We start from the raw sequence: 19119 nt of genomic DNA, 5'->3' as shown, positions 1-19119 counted from the left end.
AAGATGAGAGTAAAATTGAGAGAGATTGAACATGAAAGAGACGGCAAGATTTTTTTTTAAGGGGGTTTTTCTCGCATTTCTTTCATTGAACAGAGCAATGTATATACAAACTTAGTCACAGTTTTTACTTACTGCAGTAAATAAAATATTACAAATACACTTTAGCTAAAATTATGCACCAACCCAAGTCAAGTCTCAACAAAAAATGACAAAAAAAGTCTTCACATGAGTGGCCTGATATCTGCTCCAAACCACTGCTGTCATAACAAAACGAAAGCTGAAACTTTGGCTCCAAAACAGATTGAATATTAAACCAGAAGCTTTTCATTTCCAGCAGGTTATCACCTACATCATCACTCCTCCTTGATAAGCTTGCTGGAAACACCAAGTCTAAGTCTCAAACTCTCAAACTTGGTTTTAGGTAGTCCCTTGGGCATGATATCCGCAAGTTGATCTCACCACAATGGATTAGTTTTACTTCAGCATTGCTTTCGGTTCCTCACAGCATGAAACTTGATCTTGATGTGCTTTGTCTGCCATGTAGGATTGGATTCTTAGCCATGGCCACTGCTGATTGGTTGTCACAGTAAATTACAGTAGGTTCTTCTTGAACCTGCCTCAAGTCTAGCATAATTTTTCTTAACCAAATAGCTTGGTTAACTGCGGCAGCAGCAGAAATATATTCTGCTTCTGCCGTGGACGTGCTGTGGTGTCTTGTTTCTTGGAATGCCAGCATACTATCCCTGAGTTCAAGAAGAACACATAACCTGATGTACTCCTCATGTCATCAATGCAACCAGCCCAATCACTGTCAGAGTAGCCAACAAGCTGCAATTTTTCAGCCTTCTTGAACCATATTCCAAGCTCAACACTTCCTAAAATATCTCAGCACTCTCTTGGCTGCTTTAAGATGAATCTCAATAGGATTGGACATGAACTAGAAAAGACACTAGCAGCAAACATTAAATCTGGTCTGGTGGCAGTCAAGTACAGAAGGCAGCCTATGATGCTTCTGTACATTGTTTCATCAACTTTCTCAGCCCATCATCCTTACTCAATTTTAAATTCACAGCCAATGGAGTGTCCACGTTGTTCATTTGTTCATGTTGTACTTATGCAAAATTTGAGTTGCATACCTCTTTGATTGACAATATCCATGGTGACTTTGGGGATTTCCATCCCAAGAAAGTAGGAATCTCCCCTAGATCAGTCATCTCAAATTCCTGCATGGCTGATTTGAAATCATAAGGTGATTTAGGCTGCTTCCCATGATCAGTAGGTCATCAACATAAGAGAAATTATGGTACACCCATTTTCCAGCCTCTAACATATAATGTGTGCTATTAGCACTCCTTGCATAACCCAAACTCATCAAATACTCATTGATTCTGTGTACCAGGCTCTTGGAGCCTGTTTCAGGCCATATAAGGCCTTTTCAGCAAATACACCTTATGCTCCTGCCCTTCCACTTCATATCCCTCCGGTTGCCCACAAAAATTCCTCATTGAGCCAACCATTTAGGAATGCTGACTTGACATCTAGTTGGTAGATTCTCCACTCAAATTGGGCAGCCAATGCAAGAAGAATCCTTTTAGTATCATGTCTAGCCACCGGTGCAAAGGTATCCGAAAAATCCACCCATATTGTTGAGCAAAACCCTTAACAACTAGTCTTGCTTATGTTTTACACTGAACCATCAGGCCTTAGCTTCCTTTTAAAATCCATTTACTTGGATCACTTCTGGTTTTGGTCTGTCAACTAACTCCCAAGTTCCATTCTTCTCAATCATGTTTATCTCCTCCTGCATGCATTCCTCCAGATTCGGATTGGCAGCCTCCCTGAAGTTTGCAGGTTCAATCATGGCGCTTACATCTCTCATAAACCTCAGTCAAGGACCTTGTTCCCCTGATTGGAAAATCATCATCCAAGTCTGCCTCTTCTGGAATGTCAAATCTGTCCACTGGAGCATCTGCAATCTGCTCTATTTTGTCCATTTCAACTTCATTTTTCTCCCAGTTCCAGGTCCCTTTTTCATCCACCCTCACATCCCTTGTGATGTGTATCTTCTTGGCTGCAGGATCATATACTCTATAGCTTGGATTGCTACTGTATCCTATAAAAACTCCTGTCAAAGCTTTCTCTCAAGTTTGCTTCTTTTAGATATGGAATGAGAGCATAACACACACTCCCAAAGATCTTAGGTTTCTAACTGAGGGTTTCATTCCATACCAAGCTCATAGGTGGGTTGATTTGTCAAGGCTTTAGTAGGGAGTCATTAAGCAAATAGACCCCTGTATTTACAGCTTCTGCCCAAAATGATTTAGGCAGCCTCTTCTCTGCAACCATGCACCTTGCCATCTCCATTAAAGTCCTATTCTTCCTCTCACTAACTCATTTTTGGTGGAGTATAGGGACAAACTGAACTGGTGAATAATTCCAGCCTCCCTGCAGATTTTTTCAAATTCATTGGAAGTATACTCACTCCATTATCACTTCTAACATTCTTATGCTTAAACCTGATTGCTTTTCAACTTGTACTTTAAACCTCTCAAACACCACTGCAACTTCACTCTTTAATTTCAAAAAGAACACCCAGCACATCCGGGAATAATATCAATGAAGAGGATAAATACTTGCTTCCATTTAGGATGGGTTTGCTAGGTCCACACACATCCGTTGGACAAGTTGCAGTTTTTCACTAGCTCTCCAGGCCTGTTTACAGGGAAGGGAAGTCTGCTATCTTGCCAAGTTGACAAGTGAACAAATGGTTTGTTTCACCAATTTTGGGCAGATCAGAGACCAATTCTTTGGTTTGAGTTTCTCTAAGGCTATGATAGTTTAAGTGGCCTAATCTCTTATGCCATAAGTCAGTCTCATCTACACTCACAACATATGTTTCTATGTCAGGTTTGTTCAAACTAATGGGAAAACTTTTTCCCATCATCCTAACTATTAATTCATTCCCTTCACTGTCCAAGATTGTGCAAAACTGATCCGGAAGTGCAGGGCATATTTCTCTCCATCATTTGACCAACACTCAAGAGATATGACTTAAACTAGGCACCTACAAGACATTGGAAATGAGTTTGATACATGATTTTGTTTGTACAGCAACATCTCCTTCCCTTTCACAGCTGCAAATTCCCCATTACCAACCTTAACCTTGGAATGGTAAGACTGTCCAAATTCACAAAGTCTTCCAAGTTTGCTGTCATGTGATTGTGCAACCACTATCTACAGCCAATCATCATTTTGAGCTTGAACAAAACTGCATGAGGCCACAAACAACTGCTCTGGATCTGAGTTTGGCTGGGTCCTACCAATCTGAGCTTGCGGTGTTGACTGAGTTGGTTTGCTTGCATACCTTTTCAATGTGACCAATTGCTTGCATGATCTACACGAACATTAGGCCTAAACCAGCACCTCTTTTCACTATGCCCCTTCTTCTTGCAGTGAGCACATGGTGGAAATTCTTTCCCTCCAGTCGGTTTATCCACTGGTTTTCCATTCTCTCCTTTCCTTTCTTTTCTCCGCAGGTTCCTGCTCACACTGGCCTGGTTACCTTTGAATCCAGCCACCATTGCACCTTCAGTAGTGTCCTCTGCCTCAACAATTCCTTTGTTTTGAGCTTGCAGGGGATACACAAATCAGTGGGGGTGATTGTGTCAAATCTTAGAATCCTAGTGAGGATATCTTAGATTCAAAACTTTCGGGTAGACTAACAAGAACTTTTCAACTATCCTTTTATCTGTCATCTCCTCTCCCATTAATCTGATTTTGTTTACCACATTCATCAACCTATCCACATAATCTTTTACGGTTAGATCCTGCATTTTCAGCATCTCAAACTCCCTTCTCAAGTTTAGCACTGCATACCCTTTGTTGTATCACTACCAACGAACTCTTTTGATTATCCCATGCTTCCTTGGCTGACTCATATGCCATGATTCTAGTGAACACTTGTCAGTCACTGCTGACTGGATATGGGACAAGGCTCTAGGTGATTTGGTGGCTTCTTCATGTGTACTTTAATGGTTCAAGGTGGGGTTTGGCCCCAGTGCAGGTGGCTGTTTATCCCTCAAAATACTGCCATAACCTTGTCCTCTCAGGAAAGTTTCATTTTGACAGCCCAAATGTGATATTGATCCCATTGAAAGTTGGAGGAGATAGAGAGGTTGAGGGTTGTGCCATTGAGTCAGTTTGTGTGGTGCTTGGAACTGATTTCTGCGAACAGGGGTTGAGAAAATGTAGAAGAAAAGATTAGATAATCAGGCCCTTAAGATCAATGAAGCTCTGATACCATTTGTTGGTTCAAGGAAGAAAAGATGAGAGTAAAATTGAGAGAGATTGAACATGAAAGAGACGGCAAGATTTTAGGGATTTTCTCTCTGCATTTCTTTCATTGAACAGAGTAATGTATATACAAACTTACTTCACAGTTTTTACTTACTGCAGTAAAATAAAATATTACAAATACACTTTAGCTAAAATTATGCACCAACCCAAGTCAAGTCTCAACAAAACATGACAAAAAAAGTCTTCACATGAGTGGCCTGATATCTGCTCCATAACCACTGCTGTCATAACAAAAACGAAAGCTGAAACTTTGGCTCCAAAAACAGATTTGAATATTAAACCAGAAGCTTTCTCATTTCCAGCAGGTTATCACCTACATCATCACAGGTGCTCACTGGTGTCAAAGAAACCTTTGACAGAAACTTTGTTGAAACGAAATTCAGCAACAAAGTTCGGCATTGAAGATTTTGATCAGAACATCTATGTTGAACCTACAGTGCAAGAACCAGAATCCAATGTGGACGGGAAGATTCATGTAAAGCTTATCATCAGCAAATCCAAGAAAATTGTTTGTTTTGCCGAAGCAAGTGAAGAATTTGTTGATTTAGTCTCCAGTTTCCTAACTGTTCCACTTGGTTATATAACAAAAGAAATGCAGAGTAGTATTTCAAAAGGATCCTTAACTCACCTATACAATAGTGTCAAGGAACTCGATTCTGAGAAATACTTTAAATCTTATGTGCACAAGGAAATGCTTATAAGTCCGAAGCTCGCCCCAAATTTTAGGTATGAGAACCATCCTTTAGGCATTGAAGAAGGTTTGCACCCAACATACCATGCTACAGAATATTATTACTATAATTGTCCTGGTCAACGTCATTATCATCATCAACTGACTTCTGATGGTGAAATTCCTTCTGAATCATATAGTACGAGAAGTTCAATTTTAATGGTCAAGGATCCTAAGTCTCACTTTAAAGAAGCCACAAGAGGAGGATTTGTGACTGGACCAACAATGTTTACCATAATTGACAATCTGATCATCACACGCATATCTCAATTCCAAAGTCTGTCTCTTCTGAACAAATTGAAAGTACCTTTCAATGATATTGAGGAGCGTGTTGTGCATGTGGACAGTGAGAAGGTAAGTTGACATAAATATTTCAGTATTAAACTCTAGCAAAGCATCCCATGATTTCTGATAGTAGTTTCTTTTGACTATTTTGAGATCTTGCTATGGAAACGTATGGTGATTTTGGCATACAACTTTTAAGAATTTCTTCGAAATTCAAGTCCCTATGATTTAACTTTTCTTTGATTTTGCCTAACCTACTAGAATATTACTATTTGAAACCATAAAGTAGGATGAGACCCGCTATGTATATCATTTTAATTTTCTTAGTGCAAAATATTATTCTGGGACATAATCACTGAAATTCACCCAGCAAGATGCAGCAAACAACATAAAGTTTCATACATGTATTTTGAGGTTTTTCCTTACATTGGCAAGAGCATTAGAAATCTTATTTGCTTTAAAGTAACAATGAAGAACTGCATCAGCCAAATAGCTCATTTCCTCATAAGATTTTAGATTCCCATACTATCTGTATCTTTTATTATTTTTATGTTGTAAGTCTTGTCAAATTGCAAGGCATTGCCATCTACAAATGCATTGTGTTCAATCAATAGTAAGTGACAGTATAGAAGTAAAATACAAATGCTGTCAGTTTATTGTGCCAAGCCAATAATCTACCACACTAAGCTACTGCCAATTCTTATTTTGTTGCTGCATTACCGCCTCCGATTAATTAGACTATACAAAGGGAGAGTTTTGATTCAGATGCTGTTCAAGAAGAGAATCCATTGAAGATGATGATCTGAAAGCATGATATCCATTCCTTGTTGATACCTTATGAATTTGTTTTACTTTGCAGGCTTTGCGTCTATTGGTGGCTTCTTTTGTATCTGAATCTGCTTTGACCAATGCCTTTCTGAGAGAGCCAAATCCATATTCATGTAAAAGCTATTTGTAGTTTGTGTTAAAATTTATGTTTGTACTTTGGTATGCTCTTAGACCAGAAGATATTCCATATAAGCATATTAATATAAAGGATTTGCATTGTATTGACAATTTTGAGTTTATTTTTGTGTGTACCATCTTTCTTTTGCTTTTATATAATTTTGAGTATAATTATATAAAATAGGTGGTACAGGATATGTGCTGTAGTTGCAACCTTGAATTTCCTTTTTGTGTTTATCATCTTTCTTACTCAAAAAACAAACTTCATTTGTTTCTCAATTTACGTATGGCCAATAAGCCTTGAAATTTTGTAGATTTGTGATGAGTCATTTGAAAGCTCTTTCAACTTCCTTAAGAAATTGAAGATGACAAGAGTACTACTTTACAGGCAACGATCGATGCTCCTATTGGTGTTATGGCAGAAGACTTTACAAAGGAAAGAGGAAGAAAAACAGAAGTGAGAGAGAGCTGTAGACAGAGAAAATCTGAACTGAATTTTGCTTTGTTTTACGTTCAAAAAACATGGGTAGTTTTATACAAAGCACACGCTACTGTTCCACCTGAAGATGCAAATTTAAAATTTGAACTAAACATACCATCTAATGCATGTATAAACATATCAGAATACATTATTTTATCAACCTAATTCACCTAAACACATCACTGAATATTTCTTAAACAGTGACCAAAAACAACTTCTACATGCACAGCAGCATTTCAAACCGTGGCGCCAAAATCTTGCAACTCCCACCATGTGTTGATTTCATCATTTCTAGCAAGATATCATCATCTTTAACAACAATAAAACTGAAAAATATATACATCAATGCAACCAAAACACTCACTTTTACAACAACTACAGTAGAGACATTTTCCAAATTTGAATTTAAACCATAACAACCAACAAATGCATACTCAAAATACATCAATTACATGTCTTAATCACACCTAAACTAAGATTCAAAATTGCACCAACTTGCAGCTCACACACGCAACTGTAGCAACTGAATTCCAATGGTGCCAAAATTTTAAAACTGCAAACTAGAACATGATGCATTTCCAGCATGGTATCACTGCATCAACACTTCTCCTTGATACTTTTGCTGGAAACACCAAGTTTTAGCCTAAGATGTTCAAACTTGGATTTGGACAATGCTTTGGTCATAATGTCAGCAGTTTATTCTTCACCTCTGCAATGGATTAAACTACCTTCACCATTATACTCAGCTTCTCTTACTACATGAAATTTTATCTTGATATACTTGGTCTTGCTGTGAAGTACTGGATTTTTGGCCATGGCAATTATAGACTGGTTGTCACACATAATTGGAGTTGAACTTCCCTAGTTTTGATTCAGGTTTGCTAGAATTTTCCTAAGCCAAATGGTTGGTTCACAACTGCTGCAACAAATATATACTCTGCTTCTGTCGTGCACTGAGCCATAGTTTCCTGTTTCTTTAATAGGCAACAAATTGCACCAAAGTTTATGTAGAACACATAACCTGCGGTGCTTTTCATATCATCGAGAGAACCTCCTTAGCCACTGTCGGTATATCCCAGCAACTTCAAATTTTCTGATTTTCTGAACCAAATTCCAAGTCTGGTGCTTCCTTTCACATACCTCAACACTCTCTTGGCTACCCAAAAATGCAACTCACTTGGTTTCGTCATGTTGGGAAAGGTATTACTGCTTATGATATCTGGAATACACTTGAACTGCACTTTCATTTAGTCTCTAAGGCTCGAACTTTACATTTGAGAAGTCTTTTACAAAGTATTAAGAAGGATGCACTTGCTATGAATGAGTATGTATTAAAAATGAAGGAACTAGGTGATGAGTTAGTAGCTAGTGGAGTCTTAATCAGTGATGAAGAACTGTTATTGTACATACTAGACGGACTAGGACCTGAATATGATGCTGTTGTAGCCAACTTAACTGCTATAAGTAGTCAAGTTACTCTACAGGAAGCTCAATTTCTTCTTCATAAACATGAAATCCGACTTGAAAGACAACATAATGTGTACTCTAATCTTTCTGATCACTTAGCTCCAGCATTACTTGCTACAAAGTAGAGTGAAACTATTGTCAATGTAAGTTCTCAGTTCAAGAATGGGAATATAACAGCATCTATACCAGTAAATGCATCATCACATCTTGAGAATTCAAGTGTTCAACCTACCTATCCTTCTGCTCAGTACTTGACTTCATAGACTGGCCATCCTGATGGTGGAAATATATTTCCACATGAATATCGACATTCTCCTTAGTATGCTCATTCTCAGTACTTGACTCCACAGAATGGTTCTCCTGATGGTGGATTTTCTCATTATCCTGGAATGATGATGTTTGGCCCTAACATGCAAAAAGGACGAGGCAGAGGTCGAGGTTATTTTCGTCCTAAACTGATTTGCCAAGTATGTGGGAAGACTGGCCATTCTGCTCTTCACTGCTACCATCGGCTTAATCATGGATATCAGAGTATTGCTAGCTCACTTCCTGTTAACCCAACCAATACCACAATTCCTAGTTACACTAATGCTTCGACCCAAGCATTAATGGCAGCAAGAGTCATGCCTCCTCAGCCCTTTTCCTACTCATCATATGGACTTCAGTCTAACCAAAGACCTACATTTAACTTTCGACCACAACCACCTCAATCAAACACTCCTCAGTTTCAATCATCTTATACTTCAGTCAGTGCTACTTCACCACGGTATGTTCCACCTCCATCACAACAGTATAATGTGCCTTAATCATCCCTGACAACTCCATTTACCGATGACAGATTAAACTCTAATCTAGCAGTCACAGGCCTACCTGACCAAGGATCCTCCTTTGCATCTGCCACTCCTCACACCTTAAATGATCAGACCTGGTTTGTAGACTTTGGAGCTACAAATCATATGACGACAGATCCTCAGAACATGCTTCTTCCATCAGCTTATCAAGGAGATACTCAGGTTTAGGTTGGTAATGGACATACAGTCCCCATTACACATACAGGTATTAACTTTATACCTTCTGATTTCTCTTCTAAGGTGTTGAGTTTGAGAAATATGTTGTGTGTCCCTAGTATAGCCAAAAATCTCTTGAGTATTTCACAAATAACAAAGGAAAATGATCTTATTGTTGAATTTCATGCTGCACATTGCTGTATAAAGGACAAAACAACTAAAGACATACTTCTACAAGGGAGCCTGAAAGATGGGCTGTATCAGTTGCATATGTCTCTACCATCTTCTGGATCTCTTGATGCAGCTATGTCATCCATGTTGTCGTCCTCATCTGCAGTTCCAGCTTTCTGTTCTCCACTTAATGTAGTGGCAAATAAAGTTTCAGGTTCACAAGTTCGACCTTCTAGTTTTAATTCTGTTTTGGCAGCAAATAATTGTACTCTTGTCCATCCTATATTGGATGCAAAGCTTAGTACTACCTTGTTATGGCATGCTAGTTTAAGACACCCTCAAGAAAAGAGTTTAAAAGCTGTGTTGAATAAGCTGAATGCATCCAGTTACTTTGGCAATAAAACACCTTTTTGTGAGGCTTGTCAATATGGTAAAATGCAACAAGCACAATTTCCTATATCTCATTCTTATTCACAAGCTCCACTTGAATTAGTTTACTCTGATCTATGGGGACCTGACCCTATTAAATCTTCTAAAGGTTTTCGCTATTATATCATATTTGTGGATGACTACAGCAGATTTATGTGGATATACCCACTGAAAGCTAAATCTGAAGCATTTCCCATCTTTACAAAGTTTCATTGTTTGGTTGAAAAACAGTCGAATTATAAGCTTAAATGTTTGCAAACAGATTGGGGAGGTGAGTTTAGGATATTTTCCAAATATCTAGACCAACATGGCATATTCTTTAGACATTCATGCCTTTATCTACACCAAAAAAATGGTGGGGTAGAAAGGAAACTTAGAGCCATTACTGAGTTTGGACTATCTCTTCTTGCACATGCAACTATGCCACTTCATTTCTGGTGGCAGTCCTTTAGTACTATAGTTTACTTGTTGAATAGACTGCCCTCAACCTCTCTTGATTATTCAATTCCATTTACAATGTTATTTGGTCAAGAACCAAACTATAATGATCTAAAGGTGTTTGGCTGCTGTTGTTATCCCTTCATCAGACCATATCAGAAGCAAAAATTTGGTTATCATACCGAGAAGTGTGTTTTTCTGGGTTATAGCCTAGTTCACAAAGGCTATAAGTGTATGTCCTCATCCGATAAGTTATATATTGTCAAGCAAGCCAAGTTCAATGAGTATGATTTTCCATTTAAAAATGATTTCAAGAATGTTTCATATGAGGATAGTGAGGTTGTTGGACTGACTAATGCTCCCATCTTTCAAAGTTCCTGGCAGCTTCCAAACTGTTCTATCTATTCTTTAGATCCAGTAACTACAAGTTCCCCTGAGTTTTGTGCAGTCCCAGCTTCAGATTCTCATTCACCAGTGGTGTCAACTCTACACCATCATATAGTTTCACATGCATCAGTACCTGCAACTCAGCAAAATGCTTCATCTGGAGTGCAGTTTCCACATCCCAGTTCAACTAAGTTGTGTGCAATCCAAGCTCCTGACTATCAATCACCAGTAAGGTTCTCTCTACACCATCATACAAATCCACCTGCATCAGCATCTATAGCTCAGCAAAATGTTTTAGCTACAGTGCATCTCTCAGATCCTAGGTTACAAAGAACTCAACCTACTGCATGTGAACCAGTCCCTGCTCAGCAAAATATGTCACCTATAGTATCTCCTTAACCTACTGCATGTGAACCAGTTGCAGTGCATCTCTCAGATTCCAGGTTACAATGAACTCAACCTATTGCATGTGAACCAGTCTCTGCTCAGCAGAATATGTCACATGTAGTACCTCCTTTAGTTGTATCTCTTCCAGGTCCCAAGTTACAAAGAAATCAGTCTGCTGATGAACCACCTGATAGATGTTCAACACCTACAGAGTACAGACCTTCTTCTGAGTATCCAAGAATTGAGTTGGAAGTTGATCTATGTTTTCCTAAGTTCCAAATTCAAAACACTCATCCGATGGTGACCAGGTCCAAGAGCAACCTGAATTCATCCAATCCTTGTGCCTATTTATCAAGTCAGACAATAGTTAAACCTAAATCTGCAATCGAAGCCTTAAATACACCAGAATGGAAAGATGCAATGACAGAATATAATGCACTTATGAACAATCAGACTTGGGAGCTGGTGCCTTGTATGCCTGGAATTAATATAGTAAACAGCAAATGGGTTTTTAAAACCAAACTAAATTCTGATGGATCTTTGCAAAGGTATAAAGCAAGGCTTGTTGCAAAGGGATTTCAACTAACACCAGGCTTGGATTATTTTGAGACTTTTTCACCTGTTATCAAAGCTGCCACCATAAGAGTCATGCTATCCTTGGCAATTCATCATCAATGGGATATCTAGCAAATCGATATCAACAATGCCTTTCTTAACGGTGAGCTAATCGAGACTGTTTACATGTATCAACTTGAAGGTTTTGCTAATCCACATTTACCAAAGCATGTTTGTAAGCTACATAAAGCCTTGTATGGCTTGAAACAAGCTCCTAGAGCTTGGTTTGACAAGTTGAAAAGTGTATTACTGTCTTGGGGTTTTGAGAATTCTGCTGCTGATGTTAGTCTGTTCTACTTCAAAAGAGAAGCTCAAGTCATCTATTTGCTGGTGTATGTAAATGATATCCTTCTCACTGGGAATGATAATCATCTTATTAAGCAAATTGTGACAGATTTGAATAAACAATTTGCTCTCAAAACCTTGGGGTCTCTTAACTACTTTCTTGGTTTTGAAGTGACTAGAAATGATTCCTCACTGCTCTTAACGCAAACCAGGTATGCTCATGAGCTGCTAAACAAAGCCGGCATGGCAGATTCAAAATCTTGTCAAACCCCTATGGCTCTCGAAACAAAACTCAGTAAAGAGGATGGTGAATTATTTGATCAACCTTCTCTTTATAGAAAGGTTGTGGGGAGCCTGTAGTACTTAACCCTATCTAGACCAGATATAGCATTTGCTGTAAATAAACTTAGTCAGTTTTTGCAGACTCCCATGATTGCTCACAAGTCAGCCTGTAAGAGAGTACTTTGGTACATTCAAGGGACCATTCATCATGGCTTGTTATTCACTAGAGATAAAAGATTTATTCTTGAAGGTTATGCTAATGCAGATTGGGCTAGTGACACTAATGATAGGAAATCAACCAGTAGGTATGGAATTTTTCTGGGAGGAAATTTGATCCAATGGAGTTCAAGAAAACAAAAGGTGGTCTCCCTATCATCTACTGAAGCAGAGTACAGGTCTTTGTGTCAAACTGCCACTGAAATGGTTTGGATTCAAAATTTGTTTACAGAACTAGGAATTGAAAACGCACTCACGCCTATTTTGTGGTGTGACAACATGAGTGCAAGGGCTTTGTTGTCAAACCCTGTCTTCCATGCAAGAACGAAGCACATTGAAATAGATATGCATTATGTCCGAGAGTTGATTGCTGATAAACAAATTAGTATGCAGTATGGGGGTATTGAGTATCAGCTGGCAGATATACTAACAAAACCCTTGTCTTGACATAGATTTCAATGGCTAAGGGAAAAGTTATAAGTTGCAGATTCGTTATTAAAAGTTGCAGAATTAGTAGGAGAGAAAGACTAATGAAGAAAGAAGTCAGTTAAAGTTGTTGTTTGCTGGAGAAAGAAATCAGGAAAAGTTGTTGTTTGCTGGAGATTTGAGAGATGCAAATCAGTGGGAAAGAAAGACTTATGAAGAAAGAAGTCAGTTAAAGTTGTTGTTTGCTAGAGTTTTTGTCCTGTGAAGAACTGCAGATGAGATGTGAAGAAAGTGTAGAGAATGTCACGATGAAGAGCGAATATGAAGATAAGAATGGTATAGGAGAAGTAGAGAATGTTTGGGTTATGGGGGAATGATGGAAGGAAGGACAAAAGTCGAAATTAGCTAAATGAGAAAAACTAATTGTAAAAACGATGTCGTTTACTCTAGTCATGCAATATTTGCTTCTAAGCTCATCACGTGCATCTTGTTACAGTTAGAAAAGAATTATTCAGCTTTCAGTTTTTGTGCTCTCTGTTTTTCTTTCTCTGCTTTATTAGTTTTCTTGAGCTTGTAGAAGAAGATTCTTCCTCATCCTTTCACTGATAACAAAGACACCATTGACTGAAACTTTTCTTCAACGTATTCCAGCACCTGAATTGAACCAAAAAGGTGTTTGGCAACATCAGCTATATAAAAACCAAAATGGAAGATCTAGCATCGAACGAAAATACAAAGATTCGCATCAGGCGTACTGTCAGCAAATTCAAGAAATGGTTTATTATACTGATAGATGCCAAGCAATATCTGAATTCAACGAGCACAAGGCAATGCTTCTCTGTCCCAAGCTTGCCCCTAATTTTGGCTATGAGAATCATCCTTTAGGCATTGAGGAAGATAACACCAATATCCCCAATTTCAGGTTTGTCTCTTCTGAACAAACTGAAGGTACCTTTCAGTGTAAGTTAGCATATCAATCTCTGAAATAAAACTATAGCAAAGCAACTCCTTCATATTTTATAGTAATTCTTTAAAAAATCTTAGGCCTTTTCATAAAAATTTTGGTGAACTGGCACTGAAAAGTTCAACAAATTTGTATCAAGTTCATTCTTACAGATTTATCATTTTTCAGTGTTGAAAACCATAATTTATTTTATGATATAACCTGATATTGCTATTTCGAAAACCTCAGGTTAGAGAGGAATCTGATACTAGTTCACATAGTTAATTCTGTGAGCATATTGGCAACTGCATTAGAAGTCTAATTTGCTTTGAAGTGGAATTGTGGACACCGACGTGTTCAGATTCTTAATCTACTGAATGTATACCTTTCCCAATCATTATGCCGCACAAATGGAGAGTTCTGAATCATTCATGAGTTTAAAGACATTAAAAATTCAATTAAATTATTGAATTGCCAATTTCTTCCCTTGTCGATACCATGTGAATTTGTTTTGCATTACAAGCTTTGCGTCTATTGGTGGCTTCTTTTATATTTGAATCTGCTCTAGCCATTGCTTTTCTGAGAGAGGCAAATTCAGAACAGTCTCGATAATCTTATTTCAGCCAAAATATGCAATGTTGTTCATGTGAAACCTATTTATATATGTGTTAAAATTTGGGTTTGTAATCTGGTATGCTGTTTAGACCAAAGGGTATTGTATTGTTTTTGTCAATTTTTAGTTTCCTTCCGTGTGTGCCATCTTTTTTTCTCAAAAAACACACAAGACTAATTAAGTAAATATATTTTTAATCCAATCTGCATAAATTGAAATAGGCCAATAGCATGGTGATTACTTTCAGTGATGTACATCCTCTTATATTCCAAAACTACCGAGTTAAATTTCTGTAAATATATAATCAACAGTCCAAAACAAAAAGAGAGTTTATGAGATATTCCCTATTAACGGTAGCTTAGTTCCATTTTCTCTGTTACAAGAATATCAAAAATCAAGTAAAGTACTGGACTGTTCATTTCTTCTACCTTAAGAATTCTCGCCTTGAAAAGGAAGTTGCAAATGATAATGTACCACACATGTACGTATGCGATTTCACCGAGAGAGTAAAGTAATCCATCATATTCTTATTTCAACAGTACAGTACACTTATATACAAAAGTAAGTAACCACAGTTATATTAGCAACTATGGTTAATTGTTACTGCAGTTTAGTTATCCAACTCAACTGACTAACTAATTATTCAACTGACTAACTAATCCAACTGACTAACTAACTATTTACAATAGATGCCATAGCCCTATATTCAGCTTCTGAGGAGGATTTGGAAACTGTAAGCTGCCTTTTAGATTTCCAGGATAACAATGAATTCCCAAGAAAAATGCAGAAACCTGTCACAGATCTGCGAGTCATAAGGCAGGCAGCCCAATCAGAGTCACAAAAAGCTTGGAGTTGCATGGAGCCATGAGCTGGAAAGAACAAACCTAAACCAGGAGAACCTTTGACATATTTAACAACCTTGAGAGCAGATTGCAGGTGAGATTGTTTAGGCTTGTGCATAAACTGACTAAGCAAATTGACTGAAAAAGTGATATCTGGTCTAGTGAGGCACAAATATAACAGTTTACCTACTAACTTTTGATATACAGAGGGATCAGCTAATAAAGGATCTGCTTGCTGACCAGGGAAGGCATCATCATATTCCGAAGTAGTAAGTTTCAGCTGAGGATCAAGTGGCACTGAAGCTGGTTTAGCAGCACCCAATCCAGATTCGGCAATCAATTCTAAGGCATATTTCCTTTGACATAAGGCTATTCCTTTGGAAGATCGGGCAACTTCAAATCCCAAGAAATATCTTAGGATGCCCAAGTCCTTGAGTTTGAAATGAGAATGTAAAAGATCCTTAGTGGTTTGGATCATGGAGCTGCTGCTGCCAGTGATGACCAAATCATCAACATAGACAAGCAAAATGACAATCTGTCCATTTTGTTGTCTAAAAAAGAAAGAGTGATCTGATGGTGACTGTTGAAAACCCCCTGTCAATAAAGCAGTGGTTAATTTAGTGTTCCAGGCCCTGGAGGCCTGCTTTAAGCCATACAGGGACTTGTGCAATTTGCACACTAAATGCTTGTCATGCTGATTGGAAAAACCTTGTGGTAAATGCATATAGATGTCCTCCTGCAGATCACCTTGCAAGAAAGCATTATCAATATCCAAATGAAAAAGGGACCATCCTTTCATAGATGCAATTGCCAAAACCAACCTGACTGTGACCATCTTTACTACAGGAGAAAAAGTCTCCTCATAATCAATGCCAGCCTGTTGGGTAAATCCTTTGGCCACTAATCTGGCCTTATGCCTTTCCAAAGTTCCATCAACATTATACTTCAACTTATAAACCCATTTACATCCTATGGGAATCTTACCAGGAGGTAGAACAACCAGAGACCATGTCCCATTTCTCTCCAAAGCCTGAATTTCTTGTTGCATAGCTGCCACCCACTTAGAATCTTTGGAAGCTTGGGCAAATGTGGTAGGTTCAGTAATGTGGGAAATGCTAGATAAACAGTGTTTATAGGTGGGGGACAGTTTGGAATATGTAATGTAGTGGTGAATAGGGTATTTAACAGTAGAGGTTTGATTTGATTTGTGTAACGTAGGACATACAAAGTCAGTAGTCCAAATGGGAGGTTTAGTTGTTCTACTGGATTTCCTAATAGGATTGTGAGGTGTTGGAATTGAGACTGCATTTGGTGAATGAGTGGAAGGACTAGGGAAAGTTGGTTCTATCTCTTGAAGATCAATGACAGAATAATCCGAATGTGGGATGAAATCATATGAAGCTGAAAGATCTTCTTCCATGAAAGTATTAATAGGAAAAGATGGTTTATTGGACTGATGTAGGAGAAAGGGAAAAATAGATTCATAAAATTGAACATCCCTATTAACACAGATGGTTTTTGAGTGAAGGTCATATAAAATGTAACCTTTCTTGGTGAAAGAGTAACCAAGAAATACACAAGGAATAGATCTTGGAGCAAACTTGTCCTGTATAGGAAGATTTACAGCATATGCCAAGCAGCCAAACACTTTCAGGTGATCTAATTTGGGCTTATGACCATAAAATTTTTCAAAAGGTGATAGACCATTTAGGACTCTAGTGGGCAATCTATTGATGATATATACAGCTGCCTTAACTGCATATCCCCACAAATAATCAGGAATATGAGACTGAAATTTAAAAGCCCTAGCTATGTTAAGAATATGTCTATGCTTGCGTTCTACCACTCCATTTTGCTGTGGAGTGTAGACACAAGTACTTTGATGTATAATTCCTAAGTTAGACAACAAGTCATGACATTGGTGATTGAAAAATTCCAATCCATTGTCAGTCCTAATGTACTTAGGTGTTTGGTCATATTGATTTTTAACCATATGCAAAAAGGATTTCAGAGTTTGGAAAACATCAGATTTGAATTGTATAAGAAAAAGCCAAGTTGTTCTAGTGAAGTCATCTACCAGGGTAAGAAAAAACCTAGCATTTCCTTGAGTTGCAATTTTGTAAGGACCCCAAACATCTAAGTGTAATAGTTCAAAAACATGGGATGTGGATGTCTTACTTAAAGGAAATGGCAATCTAGTTTGCTTTGCTAAAGGACAGGCATTACAATGAAATTTGTGTGTATTGCTAAATGCATGATGTAATTTCTGTAAAACAAGTAATGGAGCATGGCCTAATCTCCTGTGCCATAAAGTAACATCTTTGGAATGAAAAATTTTATTAATTGAAGAATCAGTAGCTACATTGAAAGATGTTATTTTTCTATTAGAATTATCATACTCCTGAATACCTAAGGTCTTATTGAAAATTGAAATGAAATCAGGAAAACAGAATTGTAATTTTGAAAAAGACATGAAATGATAGAGCCCTTGACATTGCTTACCAATCCCCTTCAGTTTGCCACTCCAAAGATCCTGGATAACACAAAAATCCGGATAAAATGTAATGCAACAATTATTGTCAGAGGCTAGTTTAGACACTGATATCAAATTGTATTTGAAATCTGGTATGTATAGGACTTTTTTAAGAGACAAATGATCTTGCAATTTGATAGAACCAACATGGGCAATTGAAGTTTTTGTTCCGTTTGGGAGACTAACAAAGCTAGATACGGGTGGCTTACTAGTAACATGAGGCCCAAAATTATTGAAATTATGGGTCATATGGTCAGTGGCCCCAGAGTTAAGAATCCAATCATCCATGATGTTACAATTTGAGTATAAGGAAATGATTTTACCTGCCAAATTAGCAGCTGGCGTTCCTACATTCTCCTTCCCCAATAACTGTAACAATTGTGCATATTGTTCTGGAGTGAGAACATTTCCCAGATTGGTACCTCCATTGATTTTGTCAGATGTAAAATCATTGTTCGAAGCTTGTTCTTGACTTGTATTCACTTGATTAGCTTTAACCTTTGATCCTGCCCTTCCTTTAGTGAACTGAAAATCTGCTAGGTTCCTATGTAACTTGTAACAGGTATCTCTTTTATGCCCTGCCATGTGACAGTAATCACACTCTACGTAAGGCTTCTTGCCTTTGTATTTTGAATTATGACCTTGGTTTCTTTGATTCCCCTGTGAATATAGTGCTGTAGTAACCTCAGTGTTTGGATTTGATCCAGTCAAAATCTTTTGACTCTCATCTTGACTCACAATTGAGTATGCTTGTTTGACTGAGGGTAGAGGAACCATCAGCAGAATCTGGCTTCTCACCAAGGCATATGATTCGGTTAATCCCATCAGAAACTGAAGCAGTTTTTGCTGATTAAGATGAGCCAAATAGGCCTTTGCTGACTCACTGTCTGGTGGTGGTAGGCTTACAAATGAACTTAATTCGTCCCATAAGGTTTTCAGCCTGTTGCAGTAGACTGCAACTAAATTTGTTCCTTGCACCATATTCGTTATCTCTCTGTGTATACCAAACACCCTTGTGCCATTAACTTTGTTGTATTGTTCCTTGAGATCTTCCCAGACCTGATAAGCGCTAGTAGAGTAAACGATACTGTTTAAAATTTCCTTCGAAACAGTGTTAAAGATCCACGCTAGAACTAACGAATTACATCTTTCCCATTGCGCATGTGAAGACTGATTATAACTTGATTTTTCACAAGATCCATCCACAAAACCCAATTTGTTCTTTGCTCTTAAAGAAATTATCATTGCGCGACTCCATATTCCATAGTTTTCCATTCCAAT

General features: G+C 37.9%; 1 protein-coding gene across 5 annotated transcripts in view; it reads left to right on the top strand.

The window, feature by feature from the left end:
• Positions 1-6401, top strand: part of LOC116124574 — a 32465-nt gene extending 26064 nt beyond the window's left edge. For 3 of the 5 annotated variants that reach the window (XR_004127228.1, XM_031410297.1, XM_031410296.1), the window contains exons 4-5: positions 4684-5440; positions 6231-6401. Coding sequence is in view for 3 of the 5 variants with exons in the window: in XM_031410297.1 (XP_031266157.1) it covers positions 4949-5440; positions 6231-6329 (591 nt within the window). In the remaining 2 variants the exon portion in view is untranslated. Of the gene's footprint in view, positions 1-4683 lie in introns of all 5 variants that reach the window. The other 2 variants (XR_004127229.1, XM_031410298.1) reach the window with 2 other exon arrangements.
• The last annotated feature ends 12718 nt before the right edge of the window (positions 6402-19119 follow it).

The sequence above is a fragment of the Pistacia vera genome, unplaced genomic scaffold (assembly GCF_008641045.1).
Source record: "Pistacia vera cultivar Batoury unplaced genomic scaffold, PisVer_v2 Contig153, whole genome shotgun sequence".
Lineage (NCBI taxonomy): Eukaryota > Viridiplantae > Streptophyta > Magnoliopsida > Sapindales > Anacardiaceae > Pistacia > Pistacia vera.
This window is presented reverse-complemented; position numbering and strand designations above follow the sequence as displayed.